We start from the raw sequence: 26,438 nt of genomic DNA, 5'->3' as shown, positions 1-26,438 counted from the left end.
ATAATATAATTAGTATATTATAATATATATATTATAACTAGTAAATAGAGCATTAATCGGATTAATTGGCCCTTCTTGAGTAATTCCCGAATGATATCTACAAACTTAGTGGTTTGGTGAGGAAAAATGCATCATCATGATCAGATAAGGATTTATGAATAAAAGTATAAATTACACAATACGATATGCACCATGCAACAATGTTTGAAATTTAACTCTCAAATGTATTTTTATTTTATTGTAATCCAAATCGGCCTGATCTCTGGTCTACTACAGTCTATGTTCTACTTTGGGGTCGAGTCTCCAGGAGAGAACTTCATGTCCCATAATTCCTATTTCCGCTGCCGATGTTGGCTAGCAAGAAGAAGTAGAAGTACCCCTGACTTGCTTCTGCTAGTTAGCTAGCTGCAGTGGCGGGTTGTGGAGAACGACCAGATGTAGACAGCTCCGGCAATGAAAGGTAATCATTTGGAAATTATTAAAGGAGGACACGGTGTCAGGATAAAGGCAGTTAACGCAGATCTAGCTGGCTTTAGATGCTGTTGATTAATATCTGCTAAAGTTAGCAGGCAACGTAGCATTTGAAGTTCTACATCTGCATGTCAGACGTGTTTCTGAGACTAAAGGGTGTGAAGCAATAAATAAAGATATGATATATTTATATATAAAGAAATTTAAACATTAAGGAGAGCGGTTACACTCACAGGAGTCTCTTATTTTGTTTTCTGATGTAGTTTTAACAGCTGCATGCAGTAACAAAACTGAGACTCAGCTTCAACTCTGAAGCTTGATTGAGAATAAAGAGTGTTAAAGTTAATCTATAAGTTTTGACCTGGTGGCCATGCCTTAATAAGTGTACATCATAACGAGCTTGATCTTTAATCACCGCCTCAGTCATGAAGCTGTTGACCTTTGATCCCCTACCTCTATGTCTGTCTTTCTGTCTTTCTATTCTGTCAGGTGTGTATTCCTGCCATAAATAGCAGTGATGGACGGACAAGCCCTGAGGCCGACTGCGTCATGGGAGAATGGCACTCTGGCTCCTGTGGACCGCCTTCGCGCTGAGAGGGCGGACAGCCCCACACCGGGTCTGGTGGAGGGAACTGAACCAGGTGAGGTTGGTCCACATTCAGCACCCTCTGCAGATAGTCAGTGATCAGTCAGAAAGACCTACGCTGTAACTTTCCAAAGCTCAGATGTGCTGAAATTGAGTTGTATGTGAGTTTCCACATGCAGGCACATTAGAGTTGTGGCACCAAGTAATTAATTGGCAGTCAACCACTAACACTGGGATTATACCACCATTTGTTCTTTCTCTTATTTCAAAGACTGTAGGCTTGTGTGGATGTCTTGGGGCTAGGATAAGTAGATGAATGAAGTGAATGATGTAATGTAAATTAATTTAAGTGTTATGCCATCTTGTGGCCCATCCCTCATGGGATTATATTACAAAACATAAAAAATGTTTACAGTACACCAGGATAACGTTTACAGTACACCAGTGTCTCTTGTACCAGGAAACGGCCACCATGTGAGCTAATCATGCATCAGTCTGTGGATAAAGCCTAAGTAATAACTCTCATGCCAAGTGTCACTGATGCATAACTGACTTTTCTTATTTCCTCATTTGACATCGAGTGCAATGATGCAATTATGCAACAGTAGCACTTCAAAATATGACTATGACAAGTGTATGCTTAAAGCAGAAGAGTAATACTTTTCTGTAACTTCCCTCATGGTGTTTTAGGAGTAGACCCCCATCTGACATTGTCAAATGGAGAATTAACCCTATTGTTGCACGTTATTACCATACAATGTTAGCGTAAAGACTCCTACAGAGGGGTGTGTGTGTTCGCATGTGAGACAGCATGAATATGCACATCCTGTTTGTGTAAAGAAATGCAGAACATATGATCCTACTAATGTGTCTTTTTCCATCTACATATCAATCAAACAGTGATTTTGTTGGCTGTTTTGGGGAAATGATCTTGTGAGAAACTTGGAAATGACTCACTTTATGAATTGACACGGAGCACCTGAATGCATCTTTCGTGTTGGGCTCTGTGAAACTAGATTGTAATGATAATAAGAAAGATCTCTATAAGTTTACTTGATAAAAATGCATCAGAAATACATCACTATACCAGAGATATAGGAAGGAAATGCTGTCATATTCTCTCGAACGAACACAGATATCTCCTGACTGACGGATATTTTTTTGTTTCACAGCATGTCTGATGGATATTTTTTTGTTTCACAGCATGTCTGGAGCAGCCCACATCTGTCACATCTGGCTTTAAAAAAATCTGGCTCTGACAAGAAATTGTATCACTTTGTCTGGATTTGCTCTTTCCAATCTGGAGATAAACAGGACATTTTTGCAGCGTTATCTGGCTGACTCATTATCACACTTGTCCTATTCTTCCCGTAACTTTCTGTAAATTGAATAAGCTGTGACCAGAGGTTGTTAATTTCTACTCTGGCAACTCTGAAAAGAGGCAGAACAGGACTAGCATGTCTTTTTGTCACTAATAAAATGTTCATTTATTAGATCAAATCAAACTGTTACTCCAGCTGGTTCTAGATAGGGAGGTAATATTTTCAAGATTCATTTACCAGCTTTTTCAGCCACCTTTTTGGCCAACACTAGCTCTGTTCCTGGATGGTTCCTATAAAAAGGGAAGTGGTGTGGTGATTTCAGTGGAGGTGGGGCAGTTAACCAGATGTACATTTGCCAAACCAACCAGTTATAGTTTATTTTCTCTTGTAAATGCAAAAATATTGTTTGAAAACACTCCCAATAAAGTATAAAGCTTACATTTCTGTTGCTCGTTGAAGCTGTGTAGTAGCGTAGCAGATGAGACAATCTTGAATGGGGCTAGGCCAACAGATGCCTCCAACAGGCTGTATTGTTTTAGAGGGTTTACTAATTCATTCCTAACACATCCATGCATCATGCTGACAGACATTTGACCATCATTTACCCCTACATTAATGCAGGCGCCGGTCAGAAGAGTGCTATGTTCGTCCATGCGCAGTCTTTTGAGGATCTGACTGCAGAGGCTGAGGAAGAGGCTCGGAGGGACGATGAACTGGACAAATCAGGAGAGTGTGCAGAAGAGCTCAAGGTGCTGGTGGGGGAGAAAACCATAGAGGAGCAACGCAACAACAGCATTTCATCGGAGAGCAGGTCCAAGGAGGAGGACGTGTCCAGTGAGGCGTGGAGGAGCCACAGAAAGCACGTGTTTGTGCTGAGCGAGGCCGGAAAGCCCATCTACACCCGCTACGGCACAGAGGAGGCTCTGTCCAGCACCATGGGGGTGATGATGGCTCTCGTGTCCTTTGTAGAAGCAGAGAAGAACATCATCCGCTCCATCCACGCAGGTCAGGGTATACTCTGACATACAGTATGTTTCATGAATGAGTCAAAAGGGCATTTAATGAATTCTGTTGAATCCATGTAACCTCTGTTGACGTGTTTCGTGTCAGATGGCTGTAAAGTGGTTTTCCTCACCAAGAGCCCTCTGGTCCTGGTGGGCGTGTCTCGGACCTGTCAGTCAGATAAGGAGCTGCTGCGGGAGCTGCAGTACATCTACTACCAGATCGTCAGCCTGCTCACCCTCACTCAGCTCAACCACATCTTCCAGCACAAGCAAAACTACGACCTGCGCCGCCTGCTGGCCGGCTCCGAGTATCTCACCGACAACCTGCTGCATCGGCTCGACCGAGACCCCGGCCTGCTGCTCAGTGCCGTCACCTGCCTGCCTCTGGCCAGCTCTGCCAGGGATGTGGTCTCATCGAGCCTGCAGGCCGCCAAAGCCAAAAACCTGGTGTTCTCCATCTTGCTGGCGGGAGACCGGCTGGTTACCCTGGTGAGAAAAAAGGACCAGTTTCTGCACCACATAGACTTGCACCTGGTCTTCAACCTTGTCGGTTCCTCCTCGTCCTTCCGAGAGGGTGAAGGCTGGACGCCGATCTGCCTGCCAAAGTTTAACACTGCAGGATTTTTCCATGCTCATATTTCTTACTTGGAGCCTGCGTCTGAGCTCTGCCTCATCCTGGTCTCAACCGACAGGGAGGACTTTTTTAACATGTCCGACTGCAAGCAACGGTTCCTGGAGAGGCTGAGTAAGCGCAGCGCCTACCAGGCTCTGAAGGAGGCACTAAAATGTCCTACTTACTCTGTGGCGCAGGTCGGCATCCCAGAGCTCAGGCACTTCCTGTACAAATCCAAAAGCTCGGGGCTGTACACCAGGTGGGTAAGATGTTTGCTGAAAGATTTTAATAGTTGCAAATAGTTGGAATTTATCAAATTTATTGTGTTTTTGCATCAAAAAATATGAAAACATTAGCAAAGAGGGTCACCTAACAAATGCCTAACATTCAAGTCCTGAAAATAGTTAATGTCAAGTGATTGTTGTGTTATCTTTATCAGTGTAAATTTTCAGGTTTTGCATTTTACAAGATACTCTTCTCTCTCTTCATCCAGTCCAGAGTTTCCTGAGGTGTACCATTCCGATGAAGAGCAGGAAAGACTGATGGGTTTATACCAGGACCTTCACAGCTGCTTGCACCATCCAACCAGACCTCTCCGTTCCTTTTACCGCTGTAGTGAAACTGAAAACCTGCTGGCATGGGTAAGCCTCACATTGAGAGATGTGATGCTTGTAGTCTTGTGTTTTACAATTTCTCCATCTTCATAATAAAACCTCAGTTTTTTTCCAAATCTCACATGGCACATGACATAAAATTAGGGAATATGTTGTAACTGAGTTTGTCAGAGCACCTCAACATTGCACTGTTTATCTTCATTACCCAATTTTTAATCATTGTTACACGTTGAAAGAAAATGAGAGTCTGCAATGATCAGTTTCTCAATATCATACAAATACTAATGGGGAAAAATGTGCATTTTGTATAGAGGGCAATATTTGAAATGATGTAGGAGTATGAATGATTCTTGAAAATTGCAATAAAAATCAAACATTACATACTTAAAGCACTTGTATGTTAATAATTAAATATAGCAAGGTGCAGTAATCCTGTAACGCAGGAGAGCATATGAAACCACAGTTTACACTGTTCAGTATATTAACAGACACTTGGTATATATATTTGACTGTAATCAAAAGGAAAGAAACAGCATCCCCCTCTTTCTTTCTTTTCACATCCTTTATTATTGGTAATGAAATGATTGGCATATATGTTGCAATATTACTCATTTTAGAATTTTTTGCAAAACCTGCTGCATTGATTCAGTGATCGCAGGTGTATGTTTAGTAATAAGTACTGAATGGCTGCATTCTAAATTTTGCACATCGAAACTGAGCCAAAGCAATCACAAAATACTACAATACTTCTTAGAACAGCCTCGTGATGCCCCTTGTCTTATTCTCCCTTCTTTCGTCCAGGTGACAAGTGGCTTTGAGCTCTACCTCTGCTTCAGTCCACTGGGGACCAAGGCCTTGGCGGTTTCTGCTGTCAACAAACTGCTGAAGTGGATCAGGAAAGAGGAGGATCGCCTCTTCATCCTGAGTCCTCTCACATACTGAGCCCTCGCTGCTGGCGGACCCCCTCGAACAAATAAAGCGTCGCCCTGAACGTTGACTGGCCCGGTGCTATCAACAGCTGTGGATGAAGCAGCAGTCAGTTCAGTGTCCACATACTTTATGATTGTCAAAGCTATGCATTCCTTGCTTCCGGGCTGCTTCTGATCTAATTCAGATTTTGCAATGTGGGTAAATTAAAGCTGTATTTTAGCTGGCAAGATTTTTTATAAATTTTGATTTGGATAACGACAACAGATGGACGTAGCATCAGCACCGTCAATAACACAAACACCTGTGGTGTCTGTATGCTGTTGTTTCATAAATGACTGTTTTACTGTATCAGATCTATTATGCCTCTTAGAATAAGCAAATTGCTGTCTGTCTTTTTTTAATGCCATCATCTCTTTAAAAAATCTTAAAAATCAAAAATAAAATTAGAATTTTAAAACTGGAAATGTTTTCAAAGACTTGTAGTGCAATGTATATGAATGAATGAATATGGTTAACAACATTTCTGTTATGTACTCACTACATGATGACCAATAACTGTAAGAACCATTGTCATTTTACCTCTATGCACTTTCTTTATGCAAAAGGCACTCTAAGAAACGTGTTCATGAGTCTGTGACGTTTTTACTGCTGTCAGTTTTTGTGTTAACATGTCTTGTTAATATCAGTGTAATGTAATCTTTCAATGTAATCTTTCAATGTCCATTACCATTTTCCTTAAGTATTCCAGTTAACATGCAAATTAATTCCAAGAGAAGTGTTGTTGGGTTTGTGTTTTTCTGCTCATGTCCTAACATAAAGGTTCATCGTATTTCAATGGTTTTGCTTAAGGAATCCAATGTTGCCACATCTGCCTCCATGAATCATGCCTTAAATAATGGTTCTCCACATAAGCCAATATAAGGTTGTAACAGTGCAGATTTACATAAAAAATAATTATATATATAAATGAATAAAAATTATGAAAAATGATTGGTAATAAAACACACTCCTTATCAGATTCTTTGTCATGCTTGATTCCAACACTAGTCTGCATATGATCATAAAATTGCCTGTTTTTCAAAAACTCTAGTCTGATCCCTGTATAATAATAGAATTATTATCATTAACTTTCATTGCTCTCTGGTATTTATTTAAAATATCTTGGTTGTGCCCATAAAACCTATTTAAGGATTCTGTTTGTTTGTTTGTTTGTTTGTTTTCAGTGTAATGCATGAGTGCCATATTTTTGTAGACACACCAGTACACATGCTGATCTGTTGCCTAAACACAAAGATAACTGTACACTTGCATGATAATAATAGTCCAAGTGGCTCTAATGCTCAGGTGAGGAAGAGTACAGTATAAACAGCTACCGTAAAGTAGGTCATTTTTAGTTGGCAGTCGGAGAGACAACAATCTGAAATATAAACAGAAATTAGTTCTGAAAAATTGCACATTCATATGCATCCGCATCGGTTTATGGCGACATGTACGTCACCGTGAAAGGTGGGTCAACCAATACAGTATAGGTTAATTGGGTTTGTCGCTGGTATCTGTCAGCCTGTGGCGGTGAGGGGAGGAGCGAGCTGTGGCACTACTGAGGCAAATGAAGACCGATTCATACTGGGAGTTGAAGTCAGATCCGAAACCGGCGCATTATACATGTTCCGGCGCTTTATGAGCAGAAACGGGCTCTAACTTTAAACAGAAGTTAACCGTGTCATCTCGAATCAAACAGAGGACACAACAGTCATCCATCCCGCGCTTTCTACAGTTAGCTTTCTACAGGACCAAAAGCTGCTGTGGTTACTTCCCTGAAGAGCACAGTAACTAACCTGCACAGGTAAAGATTTTACTTAACAGTCACAGCTGCATTTGCCAGAGATTTTTTTTTTTTACCCCAACAAATGTGTTAGTGCTAGATCTCTCGAAAGGACCTCAATAGAAAATTACACAATGATACCATACTATAATACTATACTAGTGCACTTGGCTAAGTTTATTGTCTTACTATGTACCACTGAGTTTAAATTAGGTGTTGAAACTGTAGTCAGTTATGTGTAGTATTCTGTGTATGTGTGATGATTAATGAGAAAGGTGTGTTGAACACTGATAACATAAGGGGGGAAATTGCCAGGTCATTGATACAACCATTCATAATGCGATAGTGATATTATAATAGTGATATTATAAAATAATGAAAAAAAAAAAAAATTTATGAACAATTTACATTTCTAATTAGATTAATCTCAGCACCGTAGCTGCTAACTTTTCAGGTTTTGTGTAGCTGTTTGAGTCGATTGCCACGACTGCAGTGAATTTAAGGTGGATTAAGGTGGATTATTTTGGTTAAGTATGTAACAGGGGTTGACTGTGGAAAGAGTATAAAAGACATATGACCAAAAAGAAAAAGGGCAAGAAAAGATGCAGGATTAAAACGATGCTGCTTCTGTGCAACACCTGTTTACAGAACTGATTTGGGTCTTGAGCCATGTTTAAGAATATAGTCAAATATTAGAGCAAAGGTGTGTCAAAATAAAGTAAATGCAGACCTAATATCTCTCTACACTGAGGGGTAGTAGTGGTCCAGTAGACACATAGATCCCTATAATGTCTTTGCACAGAGTACAACAAAACTAAGTAGCAATCTTGACTGTGCATTCATAGATAACAAACAGCGGGCGACTAAAAATAGAAAATAGCCAAAGCCAAACAAATTTAAATCACTAAATCGCTCTGTTTGTTATATGATGGACGTGAAGTGTCTACCTGAGGGCAGCAGGTCAAACATATGATGGGCTCTTGTTTGGGATGCGCTGCCTGCCACTGAATCAATACATGTGTCCTTGGGGTACAATACGTTTTTACTATTGACTGTTTTCACAGCAGCTTGCATCTTTAAATCCCTCTGGATATCTGTGCATTGATTAATCAACGTGGGGTGCTTTGTCTAACTCTAATTAACTGACGACAAAGTGCCTGTGAGCAAGGCACTGATGTAGTAAAGGTGCTGTACTAGCAGCCAAGCCAGTGTTTGCCTTCCTCTCACAATAGTCCCACAACTCATTGTAGAGTAACTTTGCGCGGTTTATTTGAAAAAGAGAAAGGTGAATTCTTATTGGTGCCAAGATAAAAATACACAAGCCATAAAAGGGAAGATAAGCAGTGTCTAAATATAACACACTGATTGTGAGTCAGAAAAAAAAAGTCAAAAAAATGTTACCAGACATCTGGTTTGATACTACCCAGATAACAGAACCAGGGAGGTAGGTATCCTAGCATAACTGCACCTTTAAGTCACCTGTGAGGGAATACACTCAGTAAAAACCTTCATTTTGACCAGCCTGTAAATAGCACAACACAATGAATGGAAACTCAATTTCAACCATTTGCTTTATTAACCATGAACATGAAGAAAGTCAATCAGTGCCATTACTATGTGTACCCATGTCCTCTAACCTTAACCTCAGTTTCACATGCAGCCGCAAACGTTAATGTAACACAACATCTATGAATTATTGATGTAAAGACACCAGACTCTCGACTTGACTGCTCAGAGCAATAATAAGTTCTGTTTTCTTTAAAGAATTTTGGTCATTTTAAATAAATAAGCATAGTTGCTGACCACTTTCTTCTTCGCCTGAGACTTAAAAAGGCACACGTTGTCTTATGAGCATCCGTCCGTGTACATCTTTTCCCCCTGAGAGGCACGTACTGGTTGTGACAGGAATGCAAATTAGAGAGGCCAGGGGTTCTTGAATGCACCTTTACCATGATGTTTCTAGTTAATCATCCACCAAACAAACGTCTGTTCAGGATGAAGACAGGGCTCAGAGTTTGATACATGGTTCCATTTGGTTGGTTGTTGTTCAGAGATTACTCAAGATGAGCTATAGAAAAAAATGCTCATTTTTATTTGATAAATTCAGTTCATTAAAATTGAACTGAAGCCATTAACATGGTTTGTTACTTGTTTGCATAACAAGTGATGTGACTCATATTTGGAGAAAAAGAGATGGGAGGACAGATTAACCAGAATAAACAAGAGCAGACAGATATGAATGACCTGCACAGGAAGTTGCAATAAAAATAGTTTTATCCACTGTCTACTAAGTTGAGCGCTACCAACACAACTCTCTCTTTGATTATGTAAACATTTCCCCTCAGTGTTTGTGGTGAGTCAGAGGAAGCTTTTATCTTTATGACCACATGTATTTTTATCATCATCTGGGTCAACCAAGATGATGATGTTTGTCACCTCAGGTCTATTATGTTTCAGTATAAGACATAATTAATCAGAATGATACAGATTTTTAAGGTTTTTCACTTACAAATAATGAACATTCTGAAGTAGCATAATTTCCATTCAAAAAATACTTTTCTATGATGGGCCACTGTCAGTCATTTTATAGCATTGCAGGAGGTTAAAGGTTGTTGAAGAAAAAGGAAACAGTAGATCAGCATGTTTCAGATATTTGGGAAAAAAAAAACTCACTTTCTAGTCTTTTCCAGAGCTTTCAGCTGCATCTCTCAGTCATGGCTGGATTAACCTTTTGAGGGGCCCTGGGGTAAAATCTGTTGTTGTGACCTCCACTGTACATGGCACTTTCATTATTTCCCCAGACGCCCAGAGAGAAAAATTACTGGTACCAGCTTCTTGGTTGCAAATGCTTGCTATTTTCCAAGTTTTCTATGATAGTAAACTTAGCATCTTTGCATTTTGACTGTTGGTCTGACAAAAAAAGATCATTTAAAAATGTTTGCCTGGGTATATGAGATTAATGATTGGCCTTTTATACACTGAAAAATCAATCAGTTATTAAAGAAAAATTATTGTCAGACACATTGATAATGAAAAAATTACATCCCTACAGTTCTCCTGTGATGGAATAATATTACCTTGCTCAAGGTTTTCTGTGTTAATGACTTGACACATAAATGGAAGCAGCACAAAGTAAAGTGAAACAATAAACATCTTAAAACTAGATTTGACACAAGCCCCTCCACAAGATAAGGCTACAAGATGGAGGATCTGTCATAGTTATAGTTAATACCATCGCAGATGTTGTTTTTTTTTTTTTTGACAAACTCCTTGTGGTTTCAGTCATATTTGTGTTGAAGATGATAATTTCTTAATGACTTTCTCTATTCTGTCACTTACCTTTATTCAGGGATCATTGGCTGGTGTTAAAGATGCTTTGGTCCCGACATCAGACCTGGAGGTAACCCCACATTGTCTGCGCTGTTGACCCTTGTGCACCCCCGGAGTGGAGATGATCCACTGGACCACACAGTGGGGGATATGTGTCTGGCTCCAGACTCTGCTGGTCTTTGCCTTGGCCAACTGTCCCTCACTGGCCCCAAGTCCTGTCAACTACTCTGTGGTTTACACCATGCCCTTCTTCCAGGCCAGGGGCCCCATCCAGAACATTGTTAACAACTCATTGTACCAGGAGGTGTATGTAGCCTCTCAGAATGTCATCGAAGCCGTGAACAGAAGCTTGGAGAAAGTGTGGGAGCTCCGCACTGGGCCGGTGGGAAGCCCAGAGTGTCAGATATGTAATTTATGCAACATTGACAAGGATCCCAACTTCTTGGAGGACACAAACAACCAGGTCTTGTTGTTGGATACTCTCTTCATGTATTTATATTCATGTGGAAGTTCTCAGTATGGTGTATGCTATTTCCACCAACTGAACTCAAATGGAGAGCCACCTTCTCTCTCTAAGTGTTTGTTCAGAAAGGATTACAACTCTGCTGCCTACTGTCCTGACTGTCTCGCCAGCCCTCTTGGCACCAAAGTCACCATGGTTGAAGAGGGTCAAACTGTCTACTTCTTTGTCGCCACCACAGTAAATGACAGTGTGGCACAGCGTTATGGCAGGAAGTCTATATCCGTTCGTCGACCACTGGCCACTGAAGATGGTTTCTACAGTGATGTACGTAGTCTGACTGTCCTTCCCGGCCTGCGGAGGACATACCATATTGAGTATGTCTACAGCTTTTTCACTCAGGAGTTTGTCTATTTCCTCTCAGTCCAGAGAGAGAGTCCTGATCAGGACTCCTCTCCGTTTCAGACTCGTTTGGGCCGTCTTCCACGGAATGAATGGGAGATGAAGAGGTACCGTGAGGTGATCCTAGAGTGTCGGTTTGAACCAAAACGCCGGAAGAGGAATGTAGCCAGTGAACCCTATAAGGATGTGGTGTACAATGTGGTCCAGGCAGCCCATTTTGGCAAAGCAGGTAGGGAGCTGGCAGAGGAGTTAGGGGCAGAGGAGGAGGATGACATCCTCTATGGGGTTTTTGCGGTCACCGATGACAACGGGGTTACAGAGCATGACTCGGCCCTGTGCGCCTTCCCAATGGACAATGTGAACAAAGCGATTGTTGATGGGGTGGATGACTGCTGCGAGTCTGGACCAGAACAGCTATCCAGAGGACTTTGCCATTTCCAGCCTTGTGAGAGCTGTCCACATGAGGTGAGCTCGTCAGTCCCCTAACACACAGCAATTACAGGTGGTTACAAATAATTAAAATAGTCTCAGGTCTACTTTTATTTATTTTTTCTTTTCTCTGACATACTGAGAGGCAGACAGGTGAAAAAAAAAAGCAAATTCAGTTATGTGTGACAAAATATAACTCACTATCACACTTAAATCTGTGGAAAAAATAGAAAACATCAAAGGAATTTGCATGTAAACAGTCATATAAGTATTTGCTGACTCAGAGTGCAGGTATCTTGATAGGCTCCATTTAAAATCTTACCATGTGAAAGTGTGTCTAATGTTTGCTTATCTGTAGAGTGGAAGGCCAAATGAGTGAAGTAAATAGTTAAGTCTTTACTGTACTTTACTGGAATAATGATTTTGGTTAAAAATGTAAATGACAAATAGTATACCCATGTGTTTTCTAATGATTATCATTGAAAAATATCAGTTTAAGAAATAATGTAAACCCCTAAACAAAGCAATAGTTTGCACATACTATTGGCAGGATTACTGTGCAGTTGACAGAGCCAAACATAACTGAAAGGGTTTTATCACTGCACAGAGGCATGTGGTTAGTGTGTGACTCACTGTTTTATAACACAAATCTGAGAATTATTGCTTGAGATGACAGGTGAAAGCAAAACCACTGTCATAAGGAAAAATGAAGTGTCACTGTGTACTTCCTGCATGAAAACAAAACTTTCCTTTTAAAGAAAGAGTTTTGCCTCTCAGAAATATGCTTATTGCTCTCTTGCCAAGAGATAGATGACAAGACTTATCGTCTCACATCTGTAAAGAAAATATGAAGCTGGAACCATGAGACAGTTAGCTAAGCATACAGACTAGAAACAAGTAAGACAGCTAACAGCCCTGTTCAAAAGTTTAAAAAAAAAAAAAAACTGTCCATCAGCAACATGTAAACTCATCAATGAAAATGTCTTGGTTTTTCAATTTGTACAGAAAGTGTGAAGGAAACTTTGTGTTTTTATGGGGAGCTATGTGCTGAACTTTGGTTGTTACTGTGAGGTTGCAAACAGCCAGTGAAGACGGATTAAAAAATCAAGGTGTAACTGACCTTTGTTCCTTTGGACAGAATTGACTTTTCCCCTTTTTCAGTCTTTTTTGCTGGTCTAGCTGCCTGCTGGGCCTAGCTTCTTATTTAGCATGCTGACAAACGAGTGATATCAATCTTGTCATCTTACTCTTGGGCAGAAAGTAAATTATTTCCCCAGAAGTCAAACTATTCCTTTAAAGGAGAGGCCTCCCTAAATCATTCTCTACTTTCCAGCACTGTCAGTGTGTTGTGGTGGGGAAGTTTTGAAAATGATAAGAAGAACTGATTTGACTGATGAGTAGTTCATGAACACATAAAAAAATCACTGTCTGAATCTTTGTGGTCATCCAGTTGAAATAGTACCTATGTTTATCCAAACGTGACGTTTTTAAAATGTCCTCTTCGGCCTGGAATGATCATTTACTTTATGCTTATTCTCTCCTCTTCAAAATGTGTCAGATCCTCTATATGATATGCTCATGAAAAGGAAACTTTTTGGGAATTTCTGTGAAGAACAGTTAAGCTCATCTCAGCCTGCAGAGGAATGCAACTAGAATCACCTGCATCAGCATTCAGTGTGCACTCAGTGAAAAATATGAGAAATCAGGGATGAATATTTTTTTAGATGGAAAAATAAATATGGAAAACTCAGCTTATGCACTTGTTATTATTCAGAAAATTGGATGGAGGCCAGGTGGGAGTGAGGGTAGCTGTCATTTAGACTTGTTTTCTGTGTCAGTTTAATGAACTTCTCAGGTCAGACAGGAAGAGGGTATTTTAGATAACCAATCTAATATGTTAGTCAAAGAAAGTTTGTCTAATTTCTTCCTCACTTGAGTGTCCTCAGTATGCTTTTAATGCCATAGTATGCATCTGGATATATGTTTTTAAATGTGGCTTCTTGTGTTGATTCTCTTGGGGAAACTGCCATTTATTTTCTTATCCCATACATATTTCTCATAATATATCCTTTTCTATGTTGACTGTGTTGGCTACTGGGGTGAGAGCTGGACAGTGGGAGCTTGTGGTAAGACTTCCCATTCCTTATTTACTAAAAGTAAATCAGTTTGAGAATTTGCACATCATGTGGAAAGTATGACGACCAAAATTCCCAGAATTGAGAAGCTGTTGTTGAAGTTACAGCAATGATTTCATAGTTTGGATTAGTAGTTTGTGTCTTGAATTAATGGTAAGGAAACAGATGCTGTGACTAAGACACAATACTGTGAGGTCAGGTCAGGGCACGAAAAACTATGTAATGAAGACAAGTGTTGATTTCAGCTCCTGATTTCCGGTTTGGGACTAGTTTAAATAAGCTAAACAGTACTATAGAGTTTGGCAGAACAGGTTGTTTTGGATGTTCTTCCCTCTTTCTACTTGGACTAGTGAACTCTGTTTCTGAGGCTTCTGCTGTTATGTTGCTTTTGGCTACAGGTCTGAGTGTTGAGTAACCTGTCAGTGGCATTGTCCAACAATCTGAAATCCTGGTTCTTCCATTTCCTTTTGTGTTTTCCAAACACACGTGCTGCCAGTAATATCTCTGCTTGACAAATACTGTGCTTTTTCGTTTTTATTCAAATTATTTAGACGTTGGATTAGATTTCCTATTACTACTGTTATGTGTCTAGAAAACAAGAATGCATTGTTTCCCCGGTTTCACATCTTGGTCTTATGGATATAAGCCAGTGTTTACACGAAGACTCCCTTAAATCAAACAGTGATCCACCCTGCTCTGTGTCTATAGCTGCAAGGCAATCCTTCTGTCAGTAATGCAGCACATAATCATCTATCACGGCCTCTTAAATGATGAAAATCTTATTATCATAACAGATACATCTTGTGCTTGTGGCGTGCCACTGACTTTGTGTCTCATGGCTACCCTGGTGATCAGTGCAGCTTATACCATGCCCTCAAGGGAGAACAGCTGGACTTGCCTTCACACATCTGTAAATATTATTGTATAATCTGGAAGTGGTTGAGCAGTAATTTAAGATGCTTTATTAATCAGATTGGATACTGGAAACTTTTCAGAAGTGACACAAAATGTAACCTTCCTTACTAAGTTTACTAATTTTGAAGGGAAATATTATACTGAATATATTGCTTTTTTTTTAGTTTGAGAATATTTTTTTTTTAAATTGCCTGCTACCCATCTAACCATGAATATACATGATTTGACAGAACAGTCCCTACTCAGGTTCTACACATTACTCAGTTTCCTTTGAGTTTTCAACCATTTCACCTGACCTTTGGTTGTAGATAGAGTTTGCTCAGTTGTCATGAAGGTGGATATGCTGACAAGAAAGGTCAGTATTAGTATTTTATCTACTACTGAATTTAAATTGGGATTTTTTTAGTCTATGACTTGTCCTTGAGCTGCGATTATTTTGTCAACTACTGAACTTGAGTTGGGATTGTTGTTGTTTGTGCATATTATTATACATGCATAAAATAATTAGTTATTAATAGTTATAGTATAGTTATAGTTATACTAATAGTTGCATATAATAGTCTCTTTTTACCTGACACATGACAGAATTTTAGACACTAAAACCACAGCACTACAGGCATACATACTCCTCAGGCTTCTCTCTAAATGCATGGCCACATCTTGCAACCTAATTAAAACATATCCAATATTACTAGTTTGAACAATGATGAATTTATTTTCTGTTTCAACTTCGTTCCTTATTATTTAATTTACTTGTCCTTTGTTACCTGTGTGTACTAGAGCATGGAGAACAATGCCACGTGCAGAGACCATCCTACTATGGTGTCAAAGCCTTACTACAGAGTGGACCTCTTCAACAGGCAGATGACAAATGTCCTGCTCACATCTCTGCTGGTCACAACCATAGAGAACAAGACTGTAGCCCATATTGGCACTTCGACTGGACGCCTTCTACAGGTATACACCAAGATTAAAAAAATTTATGACTTTTTTATCTCTTGTTTTTGGTATTAGCCTTCACTTTACATTTTATATCATCTATTACTAATAATCATCTCTTGTGTCTGTGTTGGCAGCTTGTGTTGACAAGATCCAGTCCTATTATTTTTGCCAATTACTCTTTGGAGGAGAACCAGAGAGTCTCGTCAATTGCTGCAGTTTACTCATCAGAGTATCTTCTTTTTGTCGTTGGAGACAAGGTACAGCAGCAATCCTTTAAATTTGTGTAATAGATCAGAGATGTGCAGGTCAGCTTACATTACAGTGACAAATGTGTTGGGAGTGTGACTCATTGTCCTTCCACAACCCTGTGATGCTCTGGAGATCTGTCCAGGGAATTTCCCTGTCTGCATACTGTGATCTGGCGAGGTCCCTGTGACCCTGATAATGAATTAGTGCCAAAGAAAATCAATAAACTTGATATCACTTTGTAATTTGGGACAGAGTGGATATTAGATCCTAGCAATGATCAGCAATCACATGGGTAGCAATTTTATCATCTTTTCAGAATTCTGGTTAAGCAAGGCTGCAGTCAAAGCATTCCCTGCCAGAAAATGACACATCTTTTCTCAAAACCCTTTGAAACTATGCAGATAAGCAGTGATTAATAAAAAAGAAATTTGTAGGATGCCTGGTTGATGGTTGTGTCTTATTCGCAATGGTGCTACTGCTGTCAGAAAACAGTTTTATTGCTTTTTTGTGCTGTGGAGTGTGAAATAAAGAGATAAGGCATAGTTTAATCCAAATTAAAGAGTTTAATTATTAGTCTGTTGTAATCATATAAGTAATCATATAAATCATATAAGCTATCCATGTGACTTGTCAAACAACCTGATGCTGAAAATCAGTCATTAAGTAGTAAATATAAGTTTTACAATCTGATTTAAATGACCTGCATATTTCTATTCTTGCATCTAAATTAAGGAAAGAGGAAAAAGTAAAAAGAAAAAAAAGTTTTAATGAAAAACAAAGTAAAACAAATAAACAAAAAAAAATCATATCAACTCAAATTTATTTATTGGGTCACAGGTTGATATATGCAAATCCCTCTATACAATTTACATTATCACTGCTTTTTTCATTACAGCTGTTTTAAGTGTTGCAGTTGGATGTTTATCTGATATTCATTATGTTATCATCTGTATGATTATCACCAATGACAAATGTCATGGGACAGGGATGTAACGGCAAGAAATAAATTACGACTAGGTAAGACTCCAATATCGCCATCTAGCAGAGGTATTAATAGCCACATAAATATAAGATAACATAGGGCAGTCAAGTCAAGTCAGTTTTATTTAAATAGTGCCAAATCATAACAGAAGTCACCTCAGGGCATTTTTTACATAGAGCAGGTCTAGACTGTACTCTTTAGAGCAGCTGGGGATCTTCCTCCTAAGACTGAATATGTGACCTTAGAAATGGTTATCTCTGTTGCAGATGATTCAGGTGCCCCAGAGAGGGCCAGGCTGTCAACACTTCCTGACTTGCGCCATGTGTCTGACAGCTCCTAAGTTCATGGGCTGTGGCTGGTGCTCTGGAGTGTGCTCCTGGGAGAGCGAGTGTCACAGTCGCTGGAGGAACGAGTCTTGCCCACCTGGGATCACTGGGGTGAAGTTTATTCTGTAATCCAGGATACACACATTCCTTTGTGTAATAGAAATAATAGATAGAACTAATGGAAGCATTTCATTTCAAGCTGGTACTCTATCTTCTACTTTATTGATGCAGTTTTTTCCGCGGACTGCTCCTCCTGATGGTCAAACAGAGCTAACAGTGTGTGGATGGGAGTTCCAGTCGCCCTTAAGACCTGTCATCACTTCCAGGACCCATCAGGTCAGACTGGGACAGATCGCCTGCATTGTGCTTCCAGTCAAAAGCAACAACACACAGTGAGTGATTATGCAGGGCTTGCCTTGGCTCCGGGTACAATCTGTTCAGACTATAATGATTTTGTGGAGTATCCAGCCTTAGGATTGTCTTGTGCTGCAATATATTTCCCAGAAGCTCGCTGAGAAAGTGACAAAACAAACCATGTCTTTTCTGCACTGTGATCTGTTCTACTGGCACTACCTTTTGTGGGGAAATTGGTATCTTAAATTCTGGTACAATATGCGACTGTTGAATCAAAACTTTAGAGATATCTCAGTGCTAACGCCATATTTTTCAGGCTACTTAACCAACATATAAACAAGATGAGTGCTGATGCACACTAATACTTTGAGCTAAATCTAATGTCAACATGCTCATATTCCCATTATAACCATGACAATGCTAACATGCTAATGTTTAGCAGTTAGTTTGGTTTCTTTCACAAGTCTCATATTATCCTGCTAATTTCTTGGAAACTTTACATATAATTTCCCCTAAATTAGCTGGTATTTAGATGTAAGTTACTAGCCTAGGATATTTCGAAGACAGACCTAGGTCATTTGGAACTAACTATAAAGGAAAAACCACAAATGCAATAATGAACTATTAAATAAAGGGTTACTTTTTATTTTTACTATTCATTTTTACAGCACCTTTGTTTAGCGTGTTGTCATGCTAATTAGCAAATAACACAAAGTACAGCTTGGGACTGTTGTGGACAAAAAGCACATTTTTTTTCCTAAATAGATTTACCAACAAACTTGTGCTAATTTTATAATAAAAGCCTCATTCACAAACAGTGGATCAATTTAACTTGAATGGCAGCAAAAGTAACCAAATGCTACTTTTGTCTCCTACTCCTGTTCAAAGTCCAACAATTTTAATCCACCGTGAAATTAAATTGTCACTGGCGTTGCAGTAATGGTATTTGCTGCAGACGTGCTGACACAAGTGTTTTCTTGTGCTGCTCTTCAGCCTGGTGTGTAAGATTCGCTCTGGGGCCACTGAGCTGTCCAAACCAGTCAACATTACAGTAGAGGTGCATGAGGGCAAGGTGGAGGGACGCTACTCTATCGACGGGAAGGCAGAAATGCCAGGGTTCACATTTGTGGTAATCTTAGCTATTATCATGCTCATTACAACATGACGTACTGAAAACCTTGTTCATACCCTCCACTGAGTAGTAAAAACACTTATCCCTAAACCTTTTGTTTCATCAAAATGCTATGATAAACTGTCTCTCCAGATTCCCAACATCACAGAAATCCAGCCCAACTATGGGCCTCGTGTCGGGGGCACACTCATCACAGTGACTGGACCGCACTTGGATGCTGGGAAGACAAGAAGAGTCACTCTCAATGATGTGCCCTGTCCTATAAAGAGGTCTGGAAATGCATTTTATGTTTTCATTAAACTTACCCCACATGTTTTTTAAACTGTCTGCTTACAGCTTTGTATATTTCCCCTACTTTCTCAAGGTAAGGAATTTGAGTCGCTGCTCAGAACATTTTTATTGCCATGACCTATTAAGCAAACAGGTTCCAACTTGTGTGTAGAATGATTGTAGTTTTGGAAACTACTGGCTAAGATGTCTTTGTACCCAAAGCCTGACTCAGACGTGAAGTATTTTCTACTGTAGATGGTATCTCATTGAACATGCAAAATGTGTTTTTTGATCTTCTACAGTTTGTCTGTTATGGCGTGTAATTCACATACCTCTGTTTCTCTGCAGAGTCACAGAGCCTAAGGGCAATGTGTCTTCCATCATCTGTCTGTCCCAGCCCATCTCAGAAGTGAGGGACGTTCCTCTGAGCGTTTTCATCGACAAGTCTCCTGTCCTCACTACAAAGGTGTTTTACTACAAAGAAAAGCCAAAGATTACAGCTGTCTTGCCTGACTGTAGTTTTGACAGGTAGGCCAGTGAGACATCCAGAACAAACAGCTTCTGTGTATTCACTTTGTGTTGTCCTAGCTTTTATTCCACGGTGACATTTATGATGAATTTAGTTATGTATTCACATTTTTTTCCTAATCTTTTACATCTGACAAATTCAGTTGGTAGGAGGAGATTTTTTCCCAGCCACAATGAATATGTAACCACCTTTAACATTTGTCTCAACTGTAGGGGGTCAAAGATTGTAATTGAAGGGGAGAACCTGGATTCTGTTTATCGCACCATCATCCGCTTTAAACCCAATGAGAGCCACCTGAAACCTGTGACAAGGGTACATTGTTCATTGTAATGTACTGTAGAAACATAACAACAAATATTCCATCATTGTGCAGTTTTTGAATGACCTGACTGTTTTGCCTCAGGAGTGCATAGGAAAGTCTCTGCCCACAAGGATGGAGTGTATCACTCCTGTGTTCCCCAGGGATGAGACAGAGGAGGGAGAGCTTTCATTTGACATGGATGGAGCATTGGGACTTTGGAACAAAGAGTTTTCCTACCACCCCTATGGCGAGCCCATACCTTTTGAGACAGAAGGACATGTACTGAATTTGTACCCTGGGTTTGACGAAGTGTCACTACATGTAAGAGCTAGCACTGACTGTATTTGCATCTGAATTGATGATAAAATATATGTGTGTGTTTATGTCTCATATCTTGATTTGACATCTCTGTCCACAGCACCAAAAGCTGAACCTGGTGAGCTCCTGTATGACCATCATCATGATGGTGGCAGGCGTGGATTGTGATGCTAAAGTCCTGGATAATGAGATCACCTGCAGGATCCCTAAAAACATGACCATCCCAAGTGAGGGACTTCCAGTGAAGGTTTGTGAACCTGGAGGTTTAGATGATAATAAGATAATCCTTTATTAGTCCCACAATGGGGAAATTTACATTTTCCACAATACAGATTTGCTGACTGATTTACCTGGATGCAACACCCAACATGGGGCCCCAGTCATGCATGTTGTATAGGCCCCCCCCCTGCTTGGCCAGTGATAACTACCCATGCCTGTGCATTGTGCAATTAACCTGTCAAGTAGTCATGAGACAGGAGCTTTTATTACCTTTGGACAGAGACGTGTTAGCTGTTTCATTGTGCTAAGCTAAGCTAAATGTTTGCTAACTTTAGCCTTATATTTACTGAAAAGACGTGAAAATGGCATCAATCCTCTCATCTAACTCTTAGCAAGAAAGCTTATAAGCATATTTCCCAAAATCTCAAGCTATTTCCTTAACTTTGACTACTGCATCAAATTCTAGCTACGTTTTAAACGAATCAGTGGGAAACCAACCAATGCTGGCAGTTAGCCATATGTTTTCACACACAGACATCAGAGCTTTAAAGTCATCAATGTGTGCCAGAAAACAAAGCCAGTCTGGTGTAGCAGCTTGAAACTTTTGGTTTATGCTTTACTGGTTTGACAGTTTTAAGAAAAAGTCTCATAATAATGCAATAATGATTGTGTTCACTGTTTATGATGGACTACATGTCCTCCAGATCTCCATTAATGGACAGGTCCACAATGTTGGCACAGTGGTAAGAGTGAGTAACCACTACATGGTTGGGATTGTTCTGGGGATCCTGGCAGCTCTGGTGGCTGGAGCCGTGCTGGCCTTTGTTGTTATGAAACACTTGCGGAAGAAGAAGAAAGGTAGGCTCCTTTCTGTTATGTGGACATTGATCAGACCTGTTTATACAACTGCTCTCAGCTGTGGGTGGGGATTTGGGATAAATTACACAGGTCTTTCAACTAGAACATCCGTAGTGTTGCATATGATGCACATGTGCTCTTCCTCTAAGGTTGATGATTAAAAAAAAGTGTTGTGAAATGTTTTTCAGCTTCAATGGTAGAGACCCGTTTGGCCCACAGTGCTAACCGCTCTAGAACAAATAATGTGGAGCTGTCGCCTGCTGGAGACTACAGGAGAGGTGACTGACTAAGCACTTATCATATTACACTGTAATACTGAATATAGCTAATTTGCCTACACATCCCTTTGAAATTATCAGTGATAAACCTCTCTCTCTGGTCCTCTACTAGTAGTATCCCTGAGTCCTCCCACCCCCCTGGTGGGTCCGGTGGTGTTCCCCAGCCTGGCCTATGCTTCAGGCAGCATTGATCCCACCCTCACTCCCCTCATGCCTCCAGAAAAAGTCTCCATCTCCAGCTTTAGGCCAGAGCTCCTGGAGGAGGTGAAGGATGTTCTTATTCCTGCCGAGATGCTTATTGTGCAGCACCACCGGATCATAGGGAAGGGTAAGTAACCCTCTTTGTCTGAAACATTAAAACTTGTTATGGAGCCTTGTGAAAGCTATATTCTATGTTGGAGGAGCAGCAGTAGTCCTTTGTCATTCAATCTTTGATTTCCCTGTAGGTCATTTTGGCACTGTCTATCATGGCTACTTCACAGACCACAACAACAGAGAAATTCACTGTGCTGTCAAGTCTTTGAATAGTGAGTATTAACTTGAGTTGTTAAGTGGTGATTTTATTTGCCTCAGGACTGTGCCAGAAAGTCTCTTCAACTCTTCTGCTGTGGAATAAATTGCCACAGGATCTAGGATATAAAAAACAGCCTTTCAAAACTGGGATTTCAGTCTTGTCTTTCCCTCTTTGGATTTGCGTCCATAACATTTATGTGCGTGTGTGTGTGTGTGTGCCATCAGGAATAACAGATGTCGAGGAGGTGGAGCAGTTTCTGAAGGAAGGTATCATAATGAAGGGTTTCCACCACAGCAATGTGCTGTCTCTGCTAGGCATCCTCCTGCCGCAGGAAGGGCTCCCTCTAGTGGTACTGCCGTACATGAAACATGGGGACCTGCGGCACTTCATACGCTGCGAGAAAAGGGTACAACAGCCACATTGAAACAGTGAAATCTTAATCATATGATTTATGTACAACCATCTGCTTACTACGTAACAAACTACGCAACATTTTCAACTGTTTTAATTCAGTGTTTTTGCCATGTTTTTGTTGGATTTGTGTAGAACCCCACTGTAAAGGATCTGATTGGCTTCGGGCTGCAGGTTGCCAAGGGGATGGAGTATTTGGCTCAGAAGAAGTTTGTGCACAGAGATCTCGCAGCACGCAACTGCATGTAAGTCACTGAGATATGCACAGAATTTCTTCGCTGTCATTAGGTTTGAATTGCTCTTTGATTTTGTGTTGGAAGATGTTTCATGTTTCACAGTACTCAATTATAATGTTTTACAACAATAATATTTACTTATTTTTTCTGTCCATAGGCTGGACGAATCGTATACGGTGAAGGTGGCAGACTTTGGCATGGCCAGAGATGTTTTTGATAAGGAGTATTACAGTGTTCAGGACCACAGAAAAGCTAAGCTGCCTGTCAAGTGGATGGCCATTGAGAGTCTGCAGACCCAGAAGTTCACCTCCAAGTCAGATGTGGTGAGCACATTGAGATCGACCAATCAAAATCTCTGCAGTGGTTGTCATTTTTTAGTACTAAAGAATGCTAAAGAAAGATTGTACAGTGTTTGTGAGTGTTCAAGGCTGTACTGATCTCTTGCTCATTTTGCAGAGTGATACTAAGCAGGCTGGGTTTTTTTCCACTGAGCACTATTAAACTCACTATAGGATTTTTAAACTTTTCTTTACATATGAGTAAAATCACAACACAGTAGCCCACTAGATTCCAGCTTCTGAATCAGGTCTGCATATCTGTGCTGGTACTTGCTGAATAATTTTTGCCTCTCCTCCTCAGTGGTCCTTTGGTGTCCTGATGTGGGAGATGCTGACTAGAGGAGCAAGCCCCTATCCAGAGGTGGACCCTTATGACATAACACATTACTTACTCAAGGGCAGGAGGCTTCCCCAGCCACAGTACTGTCCTGACCCTTTGTGAGTAGCAGGAATATTGGTCAACTTATTGATTTATTCCAAAGAAAATAGCTAGAATTGTAACTTGGTAGAGTTTGGTTTGGATATGGCAACTGCATAACTTCACAGAATTGAAGGCTGTGTCATTACTACAACACACTAACAGATTTAGGAGGTAGAAGTGAAAAGATACTGGCACAAAGTCCAAGTAGTAGTAACAAGATGTTCAAATGGTCACTCAGTAGTGTGAAAACCATAAATTGTCCACTAGTTGGTGTTCCGGCATGGTTAAGCAATGCTTCTTGGGAGTTAATGTGTATGTCTGTCACATTGAAGACTACTTATTTAACACACATGCACACACATACACACACACACACACACACACACACACACACACTGGTGTGACTATACAACAAAAAGCCAACAAGTATTTGCTGTTTAAATGTCAAATCCCTTTTGCTCACCAGCTCAAAGAGTGATGGAGAATAAATCAACCATTCATACACTGTGAGGCCTTCACACATTACACATACCATTCAATGTGGGTTAAGAGCTTATGGAGGAGTGTCACACGGGGACCAATGTAAAACACCAGAATAAGACATTAAGGGAGTAGTTTTATATTTCTGGAAATAAACTTGTTCAGTTTGTTGCCGAGAGTTAGCTTAGCGTAGGGTAAAGACTGTAAGCAGGAGCAACCGGCAAAAGTAACAAAATCTGCCCACCAGCACCTCTAAAGCGCACTAATTAACAATGATACTTCACAGTTTTGTACAGCTATGTGTCCAACCTTGAACCAGTAGCCTTCAGTAGAATCAAAAACACAACCCCAGGTTGTGAGATCCTGCTTACCACCAAAATTATTTTAAAGTGATTAAAATTAGGAATTTCAGAGAATTTTAACACAGCAACTAATATGTTGTATGCAGAGTCATGAAAAGTTGGCCATTTTCTCTTCCCTCAGACTGTCCATGTTTTCCAGGTATAGAATTATGCTCCAGTGCTGGGACCCTGACCCAGAACTGAGGCCCAGCTTCGCTACATTAGTGTCAGCTGTCTCCACCATCTTGTCAGGCCTGGAGGGAGAACACTATATCAGTCTGAACGTCACCTATGTCAACTTGGACCAGCCGCGGCCCTACCCCGCCCTCACAGAGTCTGCTGATGAATATGACTCCACAGATGTTGAAGACTCAGAGTCAGTCTCTTCCTGATCAACTTTGCTTTCTCACTCAACTTTAGACTGGTATTGATGCTAACAGCAGGAACACAGAAAACCTCTGCCAAGTCTTTTACCACTAAGCATGTGAAGCACAGATACTACTTATATACTGTATGGGTGCATGATAGTGGTAGTAAGATGCTAAGGCAGCCATATTGGAGGTTTGTTACTTTGTCAACAAGTAGCAAAACAACATTTGACCATCAACAACAAATATATTAACAGACATTTATTTTTTCTTCAAATTTTCACTGGTGACAGATATTATACATCTATTCATTTTCATATTACTATGTTATTAGCTAGCCAAACCAAACAAGTCACGTTAACACTTGATACCCAGTAGAAGCTGTTTTTTTCCTTCTTACTCAGCTGGTATTAATGGCAGACATTATAAATGTAGAGTCAGATCTTCCATTTCCATGTCTAATAGTGTTGCAGTGTTACTATACTCACAAATTCAGCGCAATGATAAAGTAAAATCTATGGGATTCAGTAACACATTTGCTTTGTTCTACCACCAACAACACAGACATAGCAAACTGTTACAGTAGCATAGCCCATGTGTATATATGTTTAGGTATGACATTCCCACATTTACTTAATTCTTTTGCAGTGTAGTGATTATTCTGTATATATTGGATCATACTTCTGTATGACAAAATGTTGAACTCAAGGTTCTGAAACAAATCTAACATCACTCTTGTTTGTATTTCTGACCCAATGTCTTTGAGATAGTGTAATAAATTAAAAATATTTATTTGTTTATAGATTTGTTCTCATGTTATGGACTTTGAGTAAATATGAGAAGTTGTGCAAAGTCTGCCACTTGCAGCTGATTTATGTCATACGGATCAAACATTTTCTTCTGTAGCTGCTGTGTAACTTGACTGAACTCACAAATTTTTTGTTGTGGCTCTCCACTAGAGGTCAGCGTTTGTTAAAAGTTCTCTGCCTTACCACTCCTGAAGATTTTCCCAACAACATGGATGCAGCAGTCTTTATATGTGGTGTTTTAATCATTTGTGCAGTAGCATAGCAACATGAGTGACCCAGGTTGTTTCCCCCATCTCTGCAAACCAACCAATAAGCCCTTTAGATGCCACATTAGATATTAAAAACAGACAAGAACACTGCAACCGACCAGGCAGGCATGTTTCCCTCTTCTTCTTTCATTGGTTCTGCCATCAGACATTTGGCACTGCATTTTCAATTAAATGAACTGAAGAAACAGCCAACACAGAAAAACGATCTGTCAATCTCTCAAATAAACCAAACAAATGTCTCACCAACATATAGCAACAACTCCTTGTGTTGTGTGACAGACGTCACACAACCAGCACACTTCCCCCTATAACAAAACTGGAGTCAAACCAGAGGGAAATAAACATCATAAAGTTTTCTCTTTTTTCATGCTGCCAAGAACAAAAGTCAATCCCTGCGTGGTGGGGGCCTTTGATATAGACAGAGAGAGTGAGCCCAGCTTACTTTGTCAAAATCTAGTGT

General features: G+C 40.1%; 2 protein-coding genes across 5 annotated transcripts; both read left to right on the top strand.

Annotated features, from left to right (window-relative positions):
• Positions 1–336: 336 nt before the first annotated feature.
• On the top strand, positions 337–6,556 carry mon1a (MON1 secretory trafficking family member A). Its single transcript, XM_018679960.2, has 6 exons — positions 337–460; positions 961–1,112; positions 3,001–3,384; positions 3,490–4,255; positions 4,490–4,637; positions 5,412–6,556. Exons 2-6 carry the CDS (start codon positions 989–991, stop codon positions 5,550–5,552), a joined length of 1,563 nt encoding a protein of 520 aa, XP_018535476.1. The 5' UTR covers positions 337–460; positions 961–988; the 3' UTR covers positions 5,553–6,556.
• A 563-nt stretch (positions 6,557–7,119) lies between these two features.
• On the top strand, positions 7,120–25,702 carry mst1rb (macrophage stimulating 1 receptor b). Of its 4 annotated transcripts, none has more exons than XM_018679959.2 (21): positions 7,120–7,383; positions 10,712–12,019; positions 15,814–15,990; positions 16,110–16,232; positions 17,473–17,643; positions 17,764–17,924; positions 18,880–19,015; positions 19,151–19,287; positions 19,637–19,816; positions 20,030–20,129; positions 20,221–20,439; positions 20,537–20,683; positions 21,360–21,513; positions 21,702–21,791; positions 21,907–22,119; positions 22,238–22,318; positions 22,530–22,711; positions 22,852–22,961; positions 23,110–23,275; positions 23,592–23,728; positions 24,693–25,702. In XM_018679959.2, exons 2-21 carry the CDS (start codon positions 10,814–10,816, stop codon positions 24,922–24,924), a joined length of 4,122 nt encoding a protein of 1,373 aa, XP_018535475.1. In that variant the 5' UTR covers positions 7,120–7,383; positions 10,712–10,813; the 3' UTR covers positions 24,925–25,702. The 4 variants fall into 4 exon arrangements, with proteins under 4 accessions (XP_018535475.1, XP_050930607.1, XP_018535474.1 ...); XM_051074650.1 differs by having other exon boundaries at positions 24,675–25,702; XM_018679958.2 differs by having other exon boundaries at positions 21,904–22,119.
• The last annotated feature ends 736 nt before the right edge of the window (positions 25,703–26,438 follow it).

The sequence above is a fragment of the Lates calcarifer genome, linkage group LG12 (assembly GCF_001640805.2).
Source record: "Lates calcarifer isolate ASB-BC8 linkage group LG12, TLL_Latcal_v3, whole genome shotgun sequence".
Taxonomy (NCBI): Eukaryota; Metazoa; Chordata; class Actinopteri; family Centropomidae; genus Lates; species Lates calcarifer.
Note: the sequence above shows the minus strand (reverse complement) of the source record. Positions and strands in the feature narration are given on the sequence as shown.